Source organism: Uloborus diversus, chromosome 1, assembly GCF_026930045.1.
Source record: "Uloborus diversus isolate 005 chromosome 1, Udiv.v.3.1, whole genome shotgun sequence".
Taxonomy (NCBI): Eukaryota; Metazoa; Arthropoda; class Arachnida; order Araneae; family Uloboridae; genus Uloborus; species Uloborus diversus.
This window is the reverse complement of record NC_072731.1, coordinates 144,014,017-144,036,388: the sequence shown is the minus strand read 5'-3', so window position 1 is coordinate 144,036,388 and position 22,372 is coordinate 144,014,017. Positions and strand designations below refer to the sequence as shown.

Sequence of the window (22,372 nt, the reverse complement as noted above, 5' to 3'; positions counted from 1 at the left end):
TTCCAGACCGATCAATCTCTCAGTTTCATTCTGTAAAATTTTACATGTTACAGAGGGTACATGTACACCAATGGCCTTGGGTCAGGAATACCGCTATTCTGCGCTCGTTTCAAAAAGCGACAGAGGAACATTTCTTTCCACCAAGATGGACACAAGGGGCTCTAAAGGTCATTAATGAATGATCTTTGGCAACAACAAATTGTCTCCTCCACGCGTTGGGGGTATTGATTTACAAAATTTCCTGTGTACGTAATAGGTTTGACAAATAGGGTAACAAAATTTAATGCTATAAATATAAGTAATGGCAATTATATTTTAATTCGCTGTTCTTTAGTTATAAATATACTTTAATTTTTATGCAATTTTTGATTCTTAAAATATAAATTTTGAAAAATCCTCGATTACTCTAACATAAAAATATACTGATTTTCCTCATCTAAAATATAAATTTAAAAAAATTCCAGATCGGAATAATTTTTTGATCGGAAATCGGATCAAAAATTTATATTTTAAATTAATTTTCTTCTATTTCAGTACCTAGTCCTTTATTATCATCAAATTCTTCTTTCAATTCATAAGATTTAGAATCCAAAATGGGTATCTATCCTAACCTGTTGAACCTGTTTTCTATATCTGGTCTACCACAACGCAAAAAAACTTGACAACTATCGATGTCTGCTCTCCTTTCATCACTGTTAGACAAATGCGATATTAGGGACAAAGATGCTATTCATTTATTAAAAGTCTATGTAGATGCAGTAAATTTAAATCCAAATGACCTTGAGATCAATCGTACATTCATTAAGAGAGCAAGAGAAAATCTTCGAGAGGTAAAATCAAATTTCATGAATTTAAATTTAGATTTTTTAATTATTCACTGGGATACAAAGCTACATCCAGATGTAACTGGAAAAAAAAACTCCGATAGGCTTACCATGATAGCTTCAGGTCCCAATGTTGAACAGCTACTCGGAATTCCTGAGATATTTCTTCAGTTGTATGTGATAGCTTACTACCAAACGGTACGACCTTGAGGGTCACGGATTTGGACAAAATCCTACATATAGGTCAATTCCCACTAAATATGAGCCCAGGTAAAGGGGTTTGACTGCATAGGCCCTAGTTCGGCTGCAACGGGGGTCCAAAGTTGGTAAAATAACCCAGTATTGCAAAGAAGTTTCTTTTAGAATTACCATTTTTACCCCCCTTTTCTGCTATTGTATTGCAGTATGAGATATTTGCATGCACTTACCTTTGAATTAATTACAAAAAATTATTCTCAAATTTAAATTGGACGCTTCTTTAAATTTTCATAGACTAATAATAAGAGTAGACCGAGCTTTCTCATTCTTGCTGATGAAGAAAATTGGTTCATAGATGTATCATGTGACTAGTGGAAGGGCTTGGCGAAGACTTTGGCAGCATGGTTGCTAGATGGCAGCATTATCTATAGTTTGGCACTCGACATGTATTTTAAGACAATGTGTTTTCATTAAAAAAACTTCCAGGTGCAGAGATTGAACTGTTTTTTTTAGTTATGCATTATTTTGACATTAGTAATAGTTTTTGATCAGTTTTCGGTAACTTTTATTTCATTTGGAGCTGTCAGCGTTGGCGTGAACGAAATGGCGTAAACGTTTTAACGTTTTGCGTTAACGCAAAAATGTACTAATCGGTATCTTAAATTGAAACTGTAGGTAAAAATCTTACCGTTTGCTGATTCTTCTTGGTCGCTTGCATCTTTTATTGCTTAGAGAGTTATTGAAATTGACTAAAGAAAATGCACAATACTATCTAAACGAAAAACTCACTATATTAACAAAATATTTACAACTTAGAATAACAAATTTACAATTTGGACTCCATAAAAGATCATTCTTCCGTGTTCCATAAATTCTATTTATTTTATTTCGCGTTGGCGTTGATCGTCTGCTACGATTAACGCCCGCTGTTGCTAGGATATCCACCAGTCACATGGTTTGGTTTATGAGCAGCAAAAGGGTTGCCATAGCTCGGTCTACCCTTATTATTAGTCTATGTAAATTTTAATAACTTGAATGCCATAACAAATAACATATTTACAAGATATTTATCGTTTGCAAATAAAACGAATTATTTTCGTTTCAATCGCAACTCCAACGAACTATAGGGGGCACTGAAGTCACTGTCTAATGGCGGAATTGAAAACTAAAACAAACGCACATGGTAACGAAGAAAATGCTAAAAGTGTGGTGATTTTTGTTCGTACGTATGATTTTTTCGCTTTATTCTTTTTAAATTAATTTTCAAAGTCTTGTGGATATTCTGGCCCACGTAGAAAGAAATGAGAATTCAAGAAGCATTACTAAACGTCAAACATTAATGCAAAGTACGTAGTTCATAGTTCTAAGCAGCCATTTTCACGATGTTGAATTCGATATTTATCAATTCTTGATAAAACTAAATAATAATTGTGGCCTGACAAGAATAACAATTAATGCTAGAAAATTTAATATGACATTACAAATTATTACCAAAAGAAGATGATACTTCTTTGCCTTGCTTTGGCTAGCACTTGTTTTCCATTTGTAGCTGAGTTATTTCTCTTGCATTCCCGAATCGGTTAATTTAAAAATTTTCTGTTTCGATTTTTCTAATTTCTGAGTTACGATTTAATTGTGTCATGTTATGCAAATCATCAACAAAATTCTCACGGATATATGGTGGTAGTTTTCTTTTCAGTTGATTGACCATTATTTCCTTTCACTTATCGAATTCTGTAATCTTACTACCATTTTATTCCACTCACGATAAAAATTAAAAATGGTTTAACTAAAAACGCGAAATCTCGCCAAGGCTACTTTGCTAGCACAATACCAAAACTATATAACCCTAAACAAATTTGGCGATACCTTTCAGCTGAGAATAAAAGGAATAAAGTAAATTCTTTCTCGGTTATTCATTTTGTTCTACGATAATATATTCAAGAAAATATTTTGCATACTGTCCATTCCAACTAAATGCTGCTGTAAAATATGGTAAGTTTAATTAATTTAAGATTTAAAAAAAGCCCATATTCTTACGAATTCATACAAAACAATAAAATTTTTTACCTTGTATAACGTTATCCAAGTTTGTTAATCCAGTATTTTCGCTTTTACCAATTATTAAGGAAATAATGAAAACTAACATTATTTTGAGAAGCTCGAGAATACTACTAAGTGACGAATTAATTTCTGTAGCTGAAAGCAAACTAAGACACATCGATTGCGTTAATAAATACTCAGAACAAACTGCCTGTGTTTACGTCAACAGACACACGTGGAACGCTTCATTTGCAGTTTTGTAAATCACCGCAAGGTAGCGTATTCGAGCGCTGGAGTTCCGAATTAATTCTCTGCTAGTAAAAAGTATTTATCGTTTGTTAATAAAAACATTTACTTTAATTGAAAATTTTTCGTCTGCTATCAAAGATATTTCACATTGACAAGCAAAAAGAGGGAGATGAGAAAAATCTCTAATTTATTGCGCATGGCACATAAAAAAAAAAAAAAAAACGAAAATACAAGATCGTTTCAACTTTTCAAGTAATTTAAATATACATTATAAATAAATAGGTGTTCTGCCTTCCACTTGTTTCACTAACAAAAGATGCCAAATTTGTTGGGACATCGAGCATAGTGTCGAAGTCTGAAATTTTACTGGAAACGCCATTGCATTTCTGAGGCCAAACTAGCAACTTTGGACCCTCGCTGCAGCCAAACTAGAGCCTATGCATTCAAAGTGCTTTACCTGGGCTCATATCTAGTGGAAATGGACCTATATCTAGAATTTTGTCCAAATCAGTGACCCTCAAGGTCGTGCCGTTTGGTCGTTAGATGATTGCTCTTTATTGCTAACTGTTCATGCTGTAGTGTTTGATACAACGGCTTGAAAAACAGGCTGCATAAATTGTGCATGCAATTTTTTAGAGCGAAAACTGAACTGTGATATATTACATTTGGATTGTCATCATCATGCACTTGAAATCATACTGCAGAGAGTGTCTTTAAAGAAGTTTTTGCCTTTCTTAGTTCTAGACCCGATATTCCATTATAAACGCATCAAATTTTTTTTGGAAAGATCTCCAGCATTCAGAACTTATAACATTTCAATCAAGTACATATACCACTTAAATTCTCTCACTATTAAAATATTTTGCAAACCTAGAAGAAACGATGTACGGGGTCTGAAGTAAAAACTCGAAGATTTGTGAGAAAATTATTAAAAGTGCTAAAGTTAACGTCCTAGGGGCACGTGTTATTATTGACCGATCGAGTTTAATTTTTTCAGATTACTTTTTATTATATTTTCACAAAACTAGGGGGCGTCACTTATTGAATTCCGAAATTCAATTTTTCCCATATAAATAATGACCACAATAATATAAATACATTTGTAGTCGTCCATGGGTAGCATTATCCATATAAAGAGTGGGCACCATTCCTTCGATACAGTAGATCTTTAAATTGAACGATAACAGGATTAGCCATTGATTGATGCGCCATTAAATATCTCCACTTCCACAAGTTAGACAGGATCTGAGATGGAAAGAAATTATCTCCAAGCTTCTGTAATAGTGATAAATACTCAAAAACTGATACATTGAGCCTTTCAAGCCACCACTTTTAACGAGTAAATATGTATTTCGCATGGGGTCGGTGAGTGTTACAGCCTCGGGCTTCGAACACGGGATGTTCTGACCCCAAGTCAGATGTAATGTTATATCTCCCGTATTTCACGTCCTTCAAAGACGAGAACTAGTTAAAAACACTTTTTATAAAGTCAACTTTAAAACAAAAAAATAACTATCAAATTTGGTTCTTCCGTTTACAAGCTACGATTCTCCACTGACACACACAACTTAAAACCCCATTTCTTCTCTCTGGTCATACCAGCGTATACTATCTTGGTAGTGTTCCTGTTGGCTTTTAAATTTGAATTTTTGCTCAACAGTAGCTTTACAAGAATTGACTAAATATCTTTGTAATAGAAAAGTAAAATGTCATATAACAACATTTCATTGCACAAAATTTTCAGATTATTTTGTACACGTGTTTGGGGTTTTAAAGAATGATTTAAAAGTTTACGATTTAAAGGCGAACTAAAGTTTGAAAAAGAACAAATAAAAACCGTGATTGCTCTGCACACTCAAATGACTTCTTCCAGTTGTAATTAGCGAAAATGCTTTTCCTTGAAGCTTGGTGGTTGGAAATTTTATTGCTTATTTTCTAGAATTCCGTTGGCGTTGTAACTCAACTGTTTTTATTTGTTGATGTATGTAGAGAATGTTTTCCTATTCTTTCAATTACATCATCTATTTGTTCAGGTAATACCTTATTGAATTACATAAGCGATACGTGATGATTTCTTTTACATCACCTGTTTGTTCAGGTAAAACCTTAAAGCAGAAAAACGGCATATGCAGGGTCTTTTCAAGGATTTCTACCGCCCTAGACGAGAATCGAAAATACATCCCCCGCCCACTGTGTCCGAACTTGAGTGCAATGAACATGAATGTCCTGATGCATACACTGTAAAAAAAATTCGGAAACGTTTCTGAGTATATCGTGCAGCTGCGGTTCATGAAATTTTCGAAAACGTTTCTGAGTATTTCGGAATTCTCTTTCTGAAATGTCCGGAAACGTGTCTGAGTATTTCGGAATCCTCTTTCTGTAATGTCCAGAAACGTGTCTGAGTATTTCGGAATCCTCTTTCCGTAATTTTCAGAAACGTTTCTGAGTATTTCGGAATCCTCTTTCCGTAATTTCCAGAAATGTTTCTGAGTATTCTGTGCAGCTGTGGTTCATGAAAGTTTCGAAAACGTTTCCGAGTATTTCGGAATTCTCCAAACAATTTTCAAAAACGTTTCCGAGAATTTCGGAATCCATTTTCCGTGATTTTTTCTAAAATATAATTCTTTATTATAGTATTGCATACCATATCAGTTTCAATTCTTTCATATCTAAGAGCAATAATACAAGCAATTTTAGAATCATTCGTGGATTTTTTTTTTTTTTTTTGGAATTTCTAATGACAAATAGCATGGTTAACAGCATAACATATGCACAGTTATAAATTTTTGAAAAATTATGAAATAATCTACTAGTTTCATTCCTAATCACAAAATCGTCGGGGAATTGGAGTGGGGGTACCTTGTGAAAAGTGGGGATTGTTTGTTAAACAATCTTAAACTTCAGTTTTTCTCTCAATATTTTCAAGACAAAACTATCAACATATTGTATTTTTAATGCAGAATTTAAAAACATATCTTGTATCAAACTTGATAGTTTTTATCTTTGGATAAAATTTGACAGGACTTACCTACCCTTCGCGTTCCGGAATTCGTTCACCTCAAGTCAATTTCTCTGACGAACAAAGTGTACCGAAAAGTACCAACAGAGAAATTGATGAATTTAAATATGACACCAAGTCCCTCTGCTGGAACCATTCGGGTTGATTCTTCTGTTCTTGCCCTTTTCCAGCTCATCACAAATATAAATATTTACTCAAAATAGGTTACTGATTTTATTTTTAAAGTGTGCGCAAAATGCATTATATATTTATTTATTAAAACATTGAACTCTATTACATGATTTTTCCATTTCATATATACGAGAATACCCCCCCCCCCCACCATAAGAGTGATGGTCACCCATAAAATGCTATGAAGCGCCCCCCCCCCTTGAAAAAGCAACATCATATACATTATAAATAAAAGTATCATATAAATTATAAGTCAAATACTTTAATATGGTGTAAAAATACAAAATTATTTTATTAAGTCTTTTTTTTTTTTTTTTTTGCTTTTGGTAAAATTGAGGCTCGTAAAACGAAAAAAATGAAGACACTTTTAAATACATATATGTATTTATTTGTTAAATAAATTAATACACATTTAACTAATTTAAAGCGTTTCGCTAATGCAAATATTTAAAGAGATATCGTCATTTAGATCAGGGCTTCGCAACCGGTGTGCCGCGGCACACTGGTGCGCCGCGACAAGGAACCCGGTGTGCCGCGGTATTTTCGTAGATATATAAAAGGAAAGAGACGATGTATATTATTTTAAAGTTACAACCGAATAGCGTTTGTATCGTTCTGTAACTCCTCAATTCACCCTGTCGATCTTGTGCAATAAGACATACCCACAAGGGGAGAGGTGGGATTTGCTGCCTCACCTCTTTTAACTTCTTGTGATCCTATTACTTTCAGTTTTTGAAAACGGATTCTAATTTCCATGAAATCAACTAATTATGCAGAATTTTTTCTAAATCTTTCGCAAACGGGATTATCGCCCCTCCCTTTGGCAGGGATCGTGCCCTCCCGCCCAGAATTTTAGCCACAGCTTAAACTTTTGTTTTCCTCTTTTCGATTCCGATACTAATTTCATTTTATCGTAGTTTCTCAAAGCTTGGTTCTGAGACTTAGCAAGCTGGAAATTAAAACCATATACTGTTTCCACCATCGTGAAGCTCTCATGGCAAAGATCTTACCAGATGAGCTGAAGTCAGCTTTGACTGAAGTCGCGAAAATCGTGAATTTCATAAAATCGAAGACACTTTAATTCTCGCCTTTTCTCCGTATACTTTGTGAAGAATTGGGTGCAGATCACCACTCACTTCTTCATACAAAAATTCGCTGGCTTTCATGTGGTAAGGTACTATCAATAATTTTCGAATTGAGGGACGAGGTACGACAGTTTTTGATTTTAAATATGAAATGCACCAGTTTGTTGCAAGACAAATATTGACTTGGAAAACTAGCGTACATGGCTGACATTTTTGAGCACCTTAACAAATTGAATCGGAAAATGCAAGGACAAGGAGAGAATTTGGGTTACATGTATGGACAAGCTAAATAGGTTCAAGTCAAAATTTCAGCTGTGGAGAGAAGTAAAACTTGGCTCATTGGACATGTTCAAACGAACAGTCAACATGGTATGTGAAGGAAATAAGGAAATGGCATGGAAGAAAAGCTGCTGAATGTGGTGGCAAAGCATTTAATCACACTTCAGGACAAGTTTACGCACTATTTCAATAATACTGACATAGAACAGTATGACTGATTCGCGATTTATTCTCTTCATCTGCGGATGCATCAGTTAAAGACCTTTCTTTGAAGGCGCGAGAAGAATTTATGGACCTCAAGAGCGACCGTACTCTTAAACTTGGATTGAGCGAAGTGTCTCTGGACGAATTTTGGTTGCTGGTTAAGAATGAGTATCCTACCATCTCTTGTCTTGCTATTGATGTGCTGCTACCATTTTAAACTACATATTTTTCCGAACTGAGCTTCTCAGCCCTCACACTTATAAAAAAAACAGCAAGAGATCATCTCTAAAGAGCCTGGATCAAGAACTTCGTGTAGCTTTTTCTAGCATAGAGCTGAACATCAAACGTCTTTGCTCCTCAAGGTAATCTCAAGTGTCTCATTAGTGTCAAACGGAAGTTAGGTGCTTGGTTTTAATTTCTTGCTTGCTTCTTTCTTGATACATTATTTGATAAATCGTTTAACAGCACTGTGCACTTTAATGACATGGTTGACAGAAATGCTTTGAAACATATGAAGCATAATTTTCTGTTAAGTCTGATATAGATAGTTTTGTTGTTCATTATCAACCTCAATACATTCAAAATATTTCTTTTTTCTAAATAAATTTAAATACACTACGTTAGTCATAATTGTTTTATTCATATAAAAAAAAGTCCCTCCTCCCGTCCTTTTACCTGTGAATAATAAAAACATTTCTATATTACCATTGCGAAATTAAGTTCAGTGTGCCCCGTTGATCTAGAAATTTTTTAAGTGTGCCGCAAAGTAAAAAAGGTTGAGAAGCACTGATTTAGATAATACTGAAGCACTATGTTCCTAATTACAAGACATAGTTTTTTTTTTTACTTCATACAATCTAGCTACACTGTTTACAAGAAAATGAAAACATGCAACCTTAAAGACGAACTATCAAACCTGACAATTTGCATATTATAACATTTAATTCATAATGCTTGATACATAAATGTTCAGCCAAATATTAACTGAGATTTCCACATAAAAACAAAGTACACAATAACACTTATTTAAATTTTTTTATAATCTTCAATTCATAAATTTTATAGAATAAAACTAGACACACTTGCACTTTAAATATGTGTTCTATGTAATGTAAAATATTTTCAAATTGCAATAGTTCACAACGAAAAAATTATACTGAAGAAAATAGTTTTTTTTTAACGAGATTTATATGAACTAAATCTCTTTAAAGTAATAGAGTTGCAAAGCGACTTACCTATTCGTCGGTGGTGGTCTTTTGCAGGCTTTGGTCACCAAAAAGGTGATTTTTATGACAGAATAAAATTCTGCCAACAAAAATTACCCATTTGGTAGAAAGAAGAAAAGTATCCAAGAAAAATTACCTACACAAGTTATGCGACGCAATGAAGTTACATGGCGTCCTCTCGGCAATTATTTGGTTTTTAATTTCAGTTTGTATTCCTTCCGCGAGCATGCGTCGAAAATTTGCACTTCGTACTTAAAAATAAGTGACATAGCTTCAAATTCAATCTCATGACGATACATAAGCAAGAAAATATAAGACTTTAACATTATCTTCAGTGAATTCATGCGAGGAACAAAACTTCTACTAATCTCCTTGATGAGTGTTACTTCGCATACATGAGTCAGCAGTTGTTTTCATTGCGTGCTTTCGAAAGTTTCAGTTTAGATTTGCTGCTGAACTATAAAATTGCCGTGTCACCTGCGCATGCGTCGACTCTTACTTTCTTGCTAAACGGGAAACGTTTTTGATTATAGCAGAAAACTGCGGAGGGCGTACGAATCTGTGTATTACGGAAAACTTTTTTGTATATTCAGAGAGTTTTCCGAGATTTTTTACAGTGTATTAATAATATGTATACGATGCTTGTCCGTTCAATTTAGCTTTATTTTAAACTGAGACAGAAAACAACTTATAAAATTTTCTTTTTTTTTATATTATTTACAAACCGCTCCTTGGCTAGAAAACAAATTGAATAGACTGTTTGAATATTTCCTTTTCTCTAGAATAAACTAGCGACCCGTCTCGACCCTGTTCGGGTAAAAAAACTATCAACCTCAAATAAATGTTTATGCAGGTAAATGAATTCATTTGGATGATGTACAGTGACGTTGGCAAAAATTATTGCCCTCTCGCACAGCCACGAATTTGTTTTTTCTTTCTTTCTTTTTTTTTTTTTTTACAAAGAGTCTTAGTTTCAAAATAAACATTAAGTATCAAATTATTAAGAGAGATTTTTGCAACTCATCTAATTTGATAACATATCCTTTCCTAGGTATTTTTCAGTTACTTGTAATAAAAGACTATAGTAATGCTTACCATGCTTACCACCATCTCCTAAACAGGTTTTTATAGTTGTTCTTAAGATACACAGATTGTAAAAGGTTCCTCCTAAAAGGAGACGACTTTAATCAGACTTATGTATATCTGCACTCCTTCCTCTGGGGTACCAAGAGTTTGATAAAAGTCACCGTCAAATACGAAGGTGACACCTCTCATAATTTTGTGTGAACTTTTTTGGCCTTTTCGGGTTCTATCTGCACTTTCGATAGCCGAACTGTGGCTCAACGAACATTCGTCCTACATTATGAGACATCCTATTGATGAAGTTCTCCCACTAGCCCGTTTTTTCTTGTGGAACATACGTAGTCTTTCTGGGGGAGATATTCAAAGTAGTTTAAATGGTAGAATGGTCAGTTTTCCACCTTTAATTAAAATCCCGGCAGTTTCGTAAAAAAAGATCGCAAAAGTTTTTCCAGTTCACTGGGTATGCCGATAAACATTAATTGGCGTTCCTGGTTTTCATGTACCCATCATGTTTTAATATAATTGTTTTCTTTGACTCTGCGGCGTTGAAAGCATAAGATCCCTCTTGCGTGTCCACTTCACTGACAAATGTTGACTTTCTTTTAAATTAGACCTTGGTTCATATCGCTTGACATTGAACAACACTCATAGTATTTCTGCTGACGCACTCCTTGCAATATGTAGTCACAGATATCTTTTTTAAATGTTTGACATAAAGCAATAGGATCTAAAAAAGACATAAAAGTTAAAATATTTATAATAATTTATCTCAGTTTGGAAGCGGAGCCAGAAAGTTACACATATCAAATAATGTTAGTTTCCAAGGTTTTTCTTCCTCTGTAAGACCTAGTTCTACACAGGCTGCTTGATAGGTTTAAACGAACTGGACTTTAATTGTAAAAAGGCTTTTGAAATATGTTGGACCACGAAAATATTCTAAAGGAGTTCTTAAGTGACAAATTTCCGATTGACTAATAGAACGAATGTTGTATGTTCTACTAAGAGTTGAGTCTTTCGCAATCCCAGCATGCCTTTCAACCTCTTGTGTTTCTTTTCTGCGAAAAACTTGCTTTTTTCACATACCTCTATTTTTTTTTTTAATTTCTTTATGACAGGATGTTTTTGAGCGATATTATTTAAATTATATCGTTTTTAAATGCTTAAATACGGTCATCATGAAGAATATTTCTTCAAATAATTTTTATACATTTTTTCCTCTTTGTCTAATTTTTTCCTATCGAATGTTCTTTGTTCGTTATTGTTTCAATTGTTAACTTTGAATGTACGATTATTATGCGAAATTATTTTTTGAGTTGAGAATTTTCTAAACTAAATTTGCTGAAGTTAATTTATCAGCAGATGTTTCTTATTTCGATTTTAGTCGGAATAAAAACCTTAAAGTTTTGCCCGAAATGCTTGCAAAATTACAACTCATAGAAACACGGGTTATTACCGTCTAACTGCACTACTTGAATTCAAACACTAATTTTCCCGCAACCGTATCTCAATTATAATTCGGTAAATGTAATAAATACATAGTTTTGCCTTATCTTGGCGACATTACATAAATGTTTAGCTTTCGGCAGCTCTTATGCTGATACCATGGTTCCACTCCTTTGTATTCAGTTTGAAACGAACCTTCACTCATTTTGTAAATTGCAAAAGCGTTACAATCGGTGATTGTATTTAGGTATATAGGAATAAAACAGTATGAAATATAAACTGGTGGCGAATACACCCTATTGGTTTTAAAAAAATAGCATAAATACATTTATGTATAATTTATAGCCTATGTCACTCAGTATGAATGCACCTTTCACATAGTGAAAGAGATTTTTTCAAACAGTTGCAATGGTTCTGGAGATTACCTGGATCATATAAACATATAAAAATCCACTCTCTCTATATATATAATATTAGTATAGATATATTCGAATCTAGAATAAAAAGCATAGTCCTTAGATTTTACAAAAAAAAAAAAAAAAATGAACGATGATATGAGGGGATATGATTGAAAGATATGAGGGGTGGGAAGCAAGTGAGGGCTCAAGCCCCTCATGCAATGTAATGGAAATTAAATCGGGACTGAATATTTATTCATTGAAATGGATACTTCATTGTATTGGAATTCACTGTAATGAGATTTTATTGTTTTCCAATTTCTTGGTGGCGATAAAAAAAAGTGAGCGTAAAGCATATCTGTTTGCGAAAGTTTGAAGCATTTGCAAAAGACATTTTCCATTGCTTATTTTATAGGTTTTCTGTATCTACAAGTAGTACACTGCTAAAGCTTTGACGTCGTGTTTTTTTGGGAAAACTTGCCGAAGAAAAAAAGGTTTCGGTTCTTCCCTCTGTAAAACAGTAAGCCGTTTTTTAGTAGGCGAGCCCAAAATATGTGTGTTTCAGCAACTTTTTCCTGCTGTGGGAAGAATAAGTAAGCTTCTGAGAGTACTGGGGTTACTCCAAGTGGGACAGTTGGACTAAATTTTTACTAACATTCCTTTTATGTATGCAAACTAACTATGCGAAAAAATTAATAAAATTCTGACTTAGTGCACGAACTTTACTTTTGTTGGCAAAAAAAAAAAAAAAAATTTTCTCCGATAGAGTCTTTTTTTGCTATTTTTTAAATGAAGTACACTTGTCACCTGCATGACACACCTTTGGACATCAGTATTAGAAGTGTTTATCTTGTCAAAAAATCCTCCGACTCTATTGTTATAAGAGGTGGTCCGCTAAGGATATCACGCTTTGAGGACGGAAGGGGGGGGGGGATAGTCGCAAAGTTGCCACAGTTTATGAAAAGAGGGAGGTAGGGGTTAACAAGAAATATGATAATACAAATTTTTTTTTTTAATTTTAAAGTATGATTATGCAAAACAGCGTGACATGTCACAAAGAGAGGGGAGTGAGTGAGATGAGGTGCTACACTTTGTAACAAAGAGGGGAGGGATTTAAATTTGTTGGGAAAGAAAGTGTAATATTATTTGTGGATAGCCTCTAATTTTTTATTAAATGGTACATTTTTTTTGTTAAGTCCTTATTGTTCTTAGCGTTAGTTGTAAACAAAAAAGAACGCTGGGTCATTTCACGGAAAATCAGACATTTATTTTTGCACGTGACATCTTTATATTTAATTTCGAAACTAATGCTTAAAATATGCTCTTTTTTTTTTGCTTGCTGAATACAATGTACCTATAGGGTAACGGCACCATTAACAGACAGTCGTAAGTTTGGATTTAAGTAATAAGTATTTTAGGCGGATAAAACTGATGTCTCTGCCGCCCATGAATACTTGCAACCAATCTAGTGTTATCAGAGTGAATTTTATGAGCCAGCAGGTATTTACAAGGCAGTGGTGAAAGGTTATGAACGGCCACCACGAGGTCTGCCGGTGTTTCACGTTAATTTGAATTTAATAATGTTTTAGATCTAAAAGTGAAGAACCTTTGCACATTTTAAAGAGAAAAGGGGAATTCTGTCTATTACTCATCCTTTCTTCATTCCATCTGTTGCTGGGTATCATCAGAATGGTCGGTGTCTGTTACTGGGGCTCGGACCTTTTTTCGAAATTGATCAAATAACAATCGAGTTAAGCAATTCAAAGGATCCAGAAATGAGTCAAGATGAGATGTAGTTGCATAAGAGAAAAATAGTTTAAAAGTCTAAATACATTAAAAGGCTCAGAAAGTTGAGTTAACCTGAAAGCGGTTTTTTAAGCAGTCTGTTACTGGTACCGTTACCCTATATGTTATTTCTTAGGCAGTTTTGTTTCTACATTTTGAAATAAATTTTAGCTGTCACAAGCAGGACAAATTGTCTGTCCAAGGTATGGTCCTTCTAACCTTGTATAATATGATCTTCTTAAGAAGATATTAAATATTTCTTTTTCAGTTGGTTGAAAGTAAACTTTTCTATTTCAATGAGACTTATTTAAGCAAACATAGCCTCATTTATACTTTTTCAATGTTTACTTTTTAGTATTTGAGACAACTTAATTTTGCAATAAATTTGTTTTAAGTTTATTCCAGCATCAAATCCTATGCTACCATTCGGATTCAAACCAATTAAAAAATCCACTCAATATTTCAGCTCAATGGCTACAGCTATCTGCAAAAAGCATTGGTGGAGGATGCAAAATCTGAAACAGCACGAAGGAAAGGTGCCCAAGAGCTCTGGATGAAAGATCGGAAGGAGGAGGAAAAAGGAAGTTTTGATCAACCAGAGGAAGATGTAGGTATTTTTGTATTAGAACTTCTTTTTCTATTCAGGGCTCACTTGAAGATTAGCAACCACATGCCTTTAAACATATAACGAAACTGGCGACTTCGATATGAAAATGACGCTGTAAAATCCAGGACCTTGGAGTCGGAGGGAAAATGTTCGAATCTAGCTCTGACTCCATCTTCTAAAATTTTAGAGAGTTCGACTCCGACTTCTTTATCCCCAAAATGAGTCCGACTCCGACTCTCCGATACCAATTCTTACTCCATAGACATGACAGAGTTGAGGCTTCGGAGGGTAAATGATCTACTTCGACTCCTACTTTTGGAATTTTAAAGCTTTCAACTACCGAATCGGATTCCCGACTCCTTTGCCTTAAAATCAGTCGTCTGCGACTCCTACTCAGCAGCCAGGAATGCTCTTGATTACGAACTTAAGTTTTGAAAGAAGGGCTCATAATATTAATGGGAAAGTGCTCCATAAACAGACAATATTCTAGGAAGGATTTTAATGTAATTTGTGTAATTTGAAAAGCATCCATGAGACGATCAGAACTAGATCTATGATCAGAACCGGCTTTTGCAAAAAACAGTTGAAGTTCATTTCCTCAATTTGCTTTCAATAATGAAGCATATAAGGCCGCAACATGAAACTAACGTTGATATTTGTAAGAAATTTTGACCTTGTACAGTGATTTTTCAAATCTTAAAATCTTAAAAGCATGCAGAGGGGAAAATGTTATAGTACTAAAACTAAAATAAATAATTAAATTAATTTTATTAGAATAATTTGTCAGACAATATTTCTTGAATCATGTCCAACTCTTATTAAGTAATCTGCAGACGCCCATGAACAAGTTGCTTTATGCTCTAATTAATATTTTGTATATTTGATACAAATATTTCTCCTCGCAGTTTTTATAGTGCACAAAATAACAGGCAAAAGTTGTCCGTCCTTATTATTAAATCTGGTGTTGATATAGAATCCACACCTAAGACTTTTTTTGAAAAACAATTAGAAAAAAAAAGGTGGAAAAGTTTAGAAAAACAAAAGAAGGAGAAGATGAAGAATGATGGAACTAATACCTAATGCTGTTTTTCATTAGTTTTTTGATTAGTAAGTTACAGAATGATACTTTAATAAAAGTTTTTTTTCTTTTCATTTGCTTATTCGTCTTAATAATTTTTCTGTTTGAAAAATCATGTTGCGTAATTCAAGCATTCTAATTGCCGCCGAGTTAACCACTCTGTAAAAAATAAAATCTGCCTAGCAATTTTTTATGCACAAAGTAACAGGCAAAAGTTGTCCCTATTATTAAATCCACACTGTTGATACAAAATCCTCAACTAAGACTCTTGTTTTAAACTGAGGGTTGAAAAGATTCAAAACACAAAAAGAAAATGATGAAGAAGGATAAAATTCTCTACTAATAATTTAATTAGATATCTATAAGGTACAGGTCAACGTAGGAACTCCCTAGGAAACTGGGATTCCATAAACTCGACCAGTAACTGATGCAGCTTCTTCTCATGTATCCTTTATCTTTGACCTTACTAAGTCACTTAGGAAGCTGTATCAGTTAGTAGAAACGTTTATGGAATCCCAGATTTCCTTCTGCTTCTCTTTCTTTCTTTTTTTTTACAGTGTAGAGCAATTTTCAGAACTTAGGTATTCAAAAAACCCTAAGACGATGTATTTTGTGATATGATGAATTGGGTAAGCAATAAAATAATTTGTGGGGAATTTTTCAGCTTTGAAATTCCACTGCGACGAAATAGAAGGACAGGGCCGGATTTGGAAGTGTGGATGCCCCGGGGTAACGAAGGAGTGGAGGCCCCTAATCAGGGTTCGAAAAGATCATCATATTTTCGAAAATATCCGATACTTTGATATATATCCGCATATTTTGATATATATGTATATATTCGATATTTTCGAGCCGTGAAAGTTAGGATATTTTGTAAAAAATTTATTGTGGGGGCCCCTTTGTTGTGGAGGCCCCGGGGCAGTAGCTCCGCCTGCCCTCCCCTAAATCCGGCCCTGAGAAGGGATGTGAAGTGTCGTTTGACGAATTTAGCATGAATTTGATAAAAAATTACTTATGATTGGGTGCAAGTGTTAGCATTCAAAGGAGTTGTTAGCTGTAATAATTTACTTTAGTTTTTTTGCTAATACTCTACTTGGCTCTTAAAACTTCTTAGCAGGGATAAATTTTGCTTACAATCGCACAAACCGTCTTCACATTTGCGATTGTACCAATAATAAAACTTTAAAATAATTATAAAAAGCAATGCTTTTTCTTTACTCAATAGTATGTTTCAAATACATGTCATTTTCCCTCCAGTTTACAGTAGCAAACTTTAGGAGAAAATCCTTGGTAGAAGATGCCAAAATTGATACAGCTCGAAACAAAGAAGCTCAGGAGAATTGGATAAAGGAACTGAAAAAGGATGGAACAGAAAATTTTGACCTCACAGAAGAAGAAGTAAATATAACTATGTCATATTATTTATGAATTTATTTTCTACATAAAGCCTTTGTCGAATTTGTGTTGCAGATTGGTATTCACGCAGGTTAATTTGTTAGAGCTGTTGAGCTTTGATTTGCACATTCCATTATGTTGGAAATAAGATACACTACTTCATGCTCCTCAATGCATCATACACTCCATATGAATAATTTGTAGTTATTAAACTAGTTTGTCATTTATGTCAATATTCTGCAAGTTTTTCTTTCTTAATTGAAGAAGAAATACATTTAATTTACTTGCAGACTGAACAATCGCTGTGGCGATTCAAGGTGCAAAACCTCATCGAAGTGGTTGCCCATTCTCTTCTTTGTACTACTAGGTGCACATAAATGCGGTTTTGTTTGAAAGGAGAGAAAGGCACAAGCTTGATTTTTGAGCCAAAATAGTCTTGACCATTTTAGTTGAATAAAATTCATTATACTTTTTACTGGTTTTTAATAAGTTTCCGCGGCTGTTCAAGCATTTAATTTTACAAGGTTATGAATTGATCACGTCTTAAAGTTTTAACTAAATCAGTACCATATTTTCATGCTATCACCAAATGCCTTTTTGTATCACTGCCATATCTGAAATGAAATTTCCAGCACTTTACACCAAAAAACTTAAGACATTTCATTGTTTATAAATATTCAAATCAGCAAACGATTATTTTTTTTTATTAATTTTTCAAATTATAAAATGGCTTTAGAAACTTGTTGAAGTTTCCTTTATGTATTTTGCATTGTATTGAAATTTAAATCCTTTATTTTCAGAGGCTTTCCTCCATTCAAATCATTATTCAGTGCTTCATCTCAACTTTTGGTCGATAGCGAATTTTAAATTTGATATTGTTTCTCACGTGATTCATCGAGGCTTTTCTCAAGTCAAATAATAATGTTTCTGTATTTTGCTTTCATTTTTCGAAACTAGAAACGAAGTTTTTAAGAACATCATCACAAGCGGACTATCCTTTTGCATTTAGAAGAGTGCAGTTTCCTGTAAAAGTTTGCTTTGCAATAACAGTTAATAAGTCACAAGGACAGACATTAAAAGTAGCAGGAATCGATTTAAGAGAAGACATTATTTGTCAACACGGCCAATTTTATGTAGCTTGCTCCAAAGTCAGTTCATCAAGCAGCTTAATAATTTTATCACCAGAAAAAAAACTAAAAATATTGTATACAAAGAAGTTCTTGCTTAAACATAGGTATAACAGTAAAATGTGGATGGCCTGTGTTTGCAAAGATAATCAATACTTTAAAAGGATCGTTAATAACAGTTACAGATCGGTTAAGGACAAGGGCACATATATAAGGAGTCCAGGGGCATCGGGATCCTCCCAAAATTAGAAAAAAATATAGGTAATAAGTAATTATTATAGGGGATTTTCGAAACTAGGTGCACCAAGTACTGTTAACCCCTGCTAATTCCGTTACCCGAGCAATGCCGGGTACGGGAATGCTAGTTTTACATAAAAAGAAATTTCAGAAAGAAATGGTGCTTGATGGCGTACCTACTGAATTTTATGGTTTTCAAAACCTCATTTGTGATACTAAAGCAGTAAGACGATAAGTAAAATTAGATAAAGAGGAGCTAGCTATAGTTTGTTTCATAACCAAGAGAGATGGTTTGATTCGAGTCAAATTAGAATCTAGATCGAAAACAGCCATGAGTCAAATAGTTCAACTAGCCAAACTATATTTTAAAATAATCAATGTAATTACAGTTTGAGGGCTCAAAAATATTAAAATTTATTTAGCAACTTCTTTTGTTTCGAGGTTTAGATTATGTCGGTTGTTTCAAGATAAATTTACATTTTCAAAATTTTTACATTTAACTATTGTTACCTATCGTAGGTAAATTTCATTTTTGAGCTAAAGTTTTTGACTAAGTGAAGAACTATATTTTTATTTACTGGATAAGAAATGCCTGCATTACTTATTTTTTCCTTATCTATGTAAGAATTAATTCATATGGAAGCAAATTTTTGCAAATATTAACTTCTAATACTTTTCCCTCAATATACGGAGCATCACGATGTTATTCAATTTTGACGCTGGATTCGCCAAATTCAAAGCATGTATGGAACTTTAAAGTGTAGTAAGTGTAGTTTATTATTAAAATAATCTTATGCAGTGTGTAATCTACACAAAAGGCCTACTCTTAAATAATATTACATCAATCTATCAAATTTTTATTTTTGATGAAATTATTGTAACTTTTCCCAGTTTTTATGCAATAATTGTCAATTTCAAGGCGCGGGCGAACCCTCAAGATATTCTTTTCTGTCGAAATCCTTTTGCATGACTAAATATCTCTACAAAAGGCAACTTTTCCGGTACGTTATCCGATTTTGATCGTTTATTACGTGATAAAATCCATGACCAGCAGCTTTTCCCATGAAGATAGCAGCTCGTCTTATTGTAATTTATTGATCATAACCTTGTACATTTTTACAATTTTATTTTTAATTTTGCTTGTTATTTCTTAATTTAGGTTCTGATTTTGAGCCAGCTCCCCAACTGTGAATCAAGTGATAAAAATTTAACGACTGTTATATTCTCCACGCAAGATGGCTTATCTTCTCTTCCGGAAATTCTGAAATGTATTGAGGTAAAATTTGATCATCGATCTCTATTATTAAAATCCAACCTTATCAATTTTATTCCGTGCCGGCTCCTGAGGTAGGCAACCTGTGCCACCGCCTAGGGCGGGTGATTTTCGGGGCGGCAAGTTTCATGATGGCAAAATGTAAGAAGGCAAAAAAAAAAAAAAATAATAAATAAATAAATAAAATGAAAAACTCAATTTTCCCCCCTTTGTCTGTCAAAAGGCCGGTATTGATTGGCTATTGAGGGGATTACATCATCAAAGATATCACGTTACCTTAATGATGGTCACGTGACAGTGATGACCTGTAATTTCCAAAAGTCACCAAAGGTGCCATACTTGGAGACATTTGGCGATTCCCTGAGAGTTGCAAAAATTATGTCAAATTGGTCATAGCTCTTTAATTTCGAGCCAAGAAATAAAGCGTCTTGAATTTCGCGACTCCTAGCAAATATAGCAACGCAGGGTTGCCAACCTTGGAGGAACACTTTGAGGAGCATCTGTGGTGATTTTGAAGAGCAATTTAGAATTCTGAGGAGCTGTTCGGTGTTTTGTATAAAAATCAATGAAAATAACTAAAACTACTTAGTTAAAATTGTTTTTGAGCTTTAATAATCGTTTGAAAGTACTAGAATAAAAATAATCAGTTTTAAATTAATAAAACAGCTTTAACCACTATTTCAATCTTTGAGTATAAGCATATTTAATTTCCCATATTTACATGTCTGTTATGATAAAATAGCGAAATTTAAGCCTAAACACGTTCGGGCCGAAAATGCGGAGCGAAATATCTTCTTTTGCGGAGCCGCGGAGTTTCTCCATTTTTGAGGAGCAACTCCGCAAAATGCGGAGCAGTTGACAACCCTGTGCATCGTCACTACATGAGGCGTTCTATGTAATTTTGCGTCATCAGGCGACAAGTGCTAAAAATACTATAGAATCTCGTGCCTGGTTTTTCGCTTGGTGTTTTTTCTTCGTCGAGTCAGAATGTGGCATAGCTTTCTGGATTAGTCCGAGTTATTGAGTGCCGAGTTTTCGAGATTCTATTGTAGTATTTTCTCGAAAGACATAACAATTTTTATTCAGAAATTACAGTTTTCTCTTTGTTCCAAGAATTAAATCGTTCAAGCAGGTTTCTTTTTCAGTAATTAAAATGTTTTTATCCTTTCCTTTCGCAGATTTTATTTCGCAATAGTTCGCAGTTTTCCTTTAGTATTAAAGTCATATATTCAATCATTAAGGGTGTTCGAATTTAAAATACTCCAGTCATCTGTGTCCAAAATCCCCCGAGGTCTGTCTTTTTATTACTTTCACAAATCCAGTAATTTTCTGCTTTTTTTCTAGGATATTGCGCACTTGTAACTCGCTTCTATTCATTGATTCATTGAAGCATCTTTTTTTTTCTTGAAAGAACCCTTCCAAGTTTCCCTTTTTCCCCCTCCCTTGTTAGAAACTGACATTTCTGATGAATGTAAACGAAATTGACTTTATAGGAATCAAAATCTTATACGCTTCTTTTCTGTTTCAGAGATGCAACGGATGCATTCAGCATTTGGAGACGAGACCTTCTCGCAGCCAGAAAATGTGTTTCGAAATTCTCTTGAAACTAGTGATCCAAAGAGCAGATTTACTTAACCTCATCAAAACGGTACGACAGAGCGATAATGCGTCTGTTTCTATCGTCGCTAACGAGAAATTGTACTTCAAAGGTATTTATGCAAACTTTGTTGCTTTTCCTTCCTCATAATATAATTTGAATAATTTTAAGGGTGTAAGTTAATGCCCCCTGGGCGATGTATTTGACAAAGCTTTGTATTATTTACCCCCTTCCCCTTTTCAGAAATGTGGTATCCAAAGCATATCAGTGATCTTGACTTCTGCACGCACATCTTGTCTAAGTTCGAACCCGATTTGGATAAAACCCATCCTGTAAGTAAATTTTAATCAAAATGTTATTAAGCATCCTTTTTTGAGCATTAACGGTTTTTTTTTAAAGAAGTTTAAGTGAGGAGTGTGGAACAAAGTGAAATAGTTAAGATAACTTTTCGTATTTCAATTGATTAAATTGGAAATTTGATTTGAAACTTCTACACATAAGGGGAAGAACAATGTATGTTTTAATAAAACTTGCATTGAAACATTATTTTTTTATTTTTTACAGTATATTTGTATTTAAAGAAAAAAAAAAGGTTGAAAATTTTTTACTTTTATTTTTAATGGGGCAAAGAGAAAAATAAACTATTTTTCCAATGAAACATTTTCTATGCGATTATTAAAAACATTTCAGGTCAAATCAATGAGTAAATAAAAGAAAGAATAAATAAATTAATTAATCAATTTATGAGAAAAAATAATTGAGTGAATAAAATAGTGAATGGATAAGAAAATATGTGAATGAATGAATAAATAAAATAATTTTTAAATGTAGAAATGTAATTAAATTAATTAACAAGTGAATACGTAAGTGATTTATAAGTAAATGATTATGAACTATTTCACTTTCCCACTTTATTAATTGTACAAACCATTTAAAATACACAAAAAGCTTAATATTAAATAAATAAATGCTGCACCCAGTATCAGTAGGTCTTCAGTTAGTACTTAAAATATTACTTGCACGCACTTTATCATTTATAATAACAAAACTA

The 22,372-nt window shown here is 33.6% G+C and overlaps 2 protein-coding genes across 2 annotated transcripts in view; one reads left to right on the top strand and one right to left on the bottom strand.

Annotated features, from left to right (window-relative positions):
* Window positions 1-22,372, top strand: part of LOC129232636 (phenylalanine-4-hydroxylase-like) — a 62,772-nt gene that overhangs the window by 13,589 nt on the left and 26,811 nt on the right. The window contains exons 2-6 of the mRNA XM_054866771.1: window positions 14,474-14,614; window positions 16,950-17,090; window positions 19,611-19,727; window positions 21,253-21,433; window positions 21,565-21,653. Of these exons, the coding sequence (XP_054722746.1) occupies window positions 14,474-14,614; window positions 16,950-17,090; window positions 19,611-19,727; window positions 21,253-21,433; window positions 21,565-21,653 (669 nt within the window). The remainder of the gene's footprint in view (window positions 1-14,473; window positions 14,615-16,949; window positions 17,091-19,610; window positions 19,728-21,252; window positions 21,434-21,564; window positions 21,654-22,372) is intronic.
* LOC129232647 (probable cytochrome P450 301a1, mitochondrial) overlaps window positions 1-22,372 on the bottom strand; it is a 145,324-nt gene that overhangs the window by 103,051 nt on the left and 19,901 nt on the right. The gene's annotated exons all lie outside the window — the stretch shown is intronic.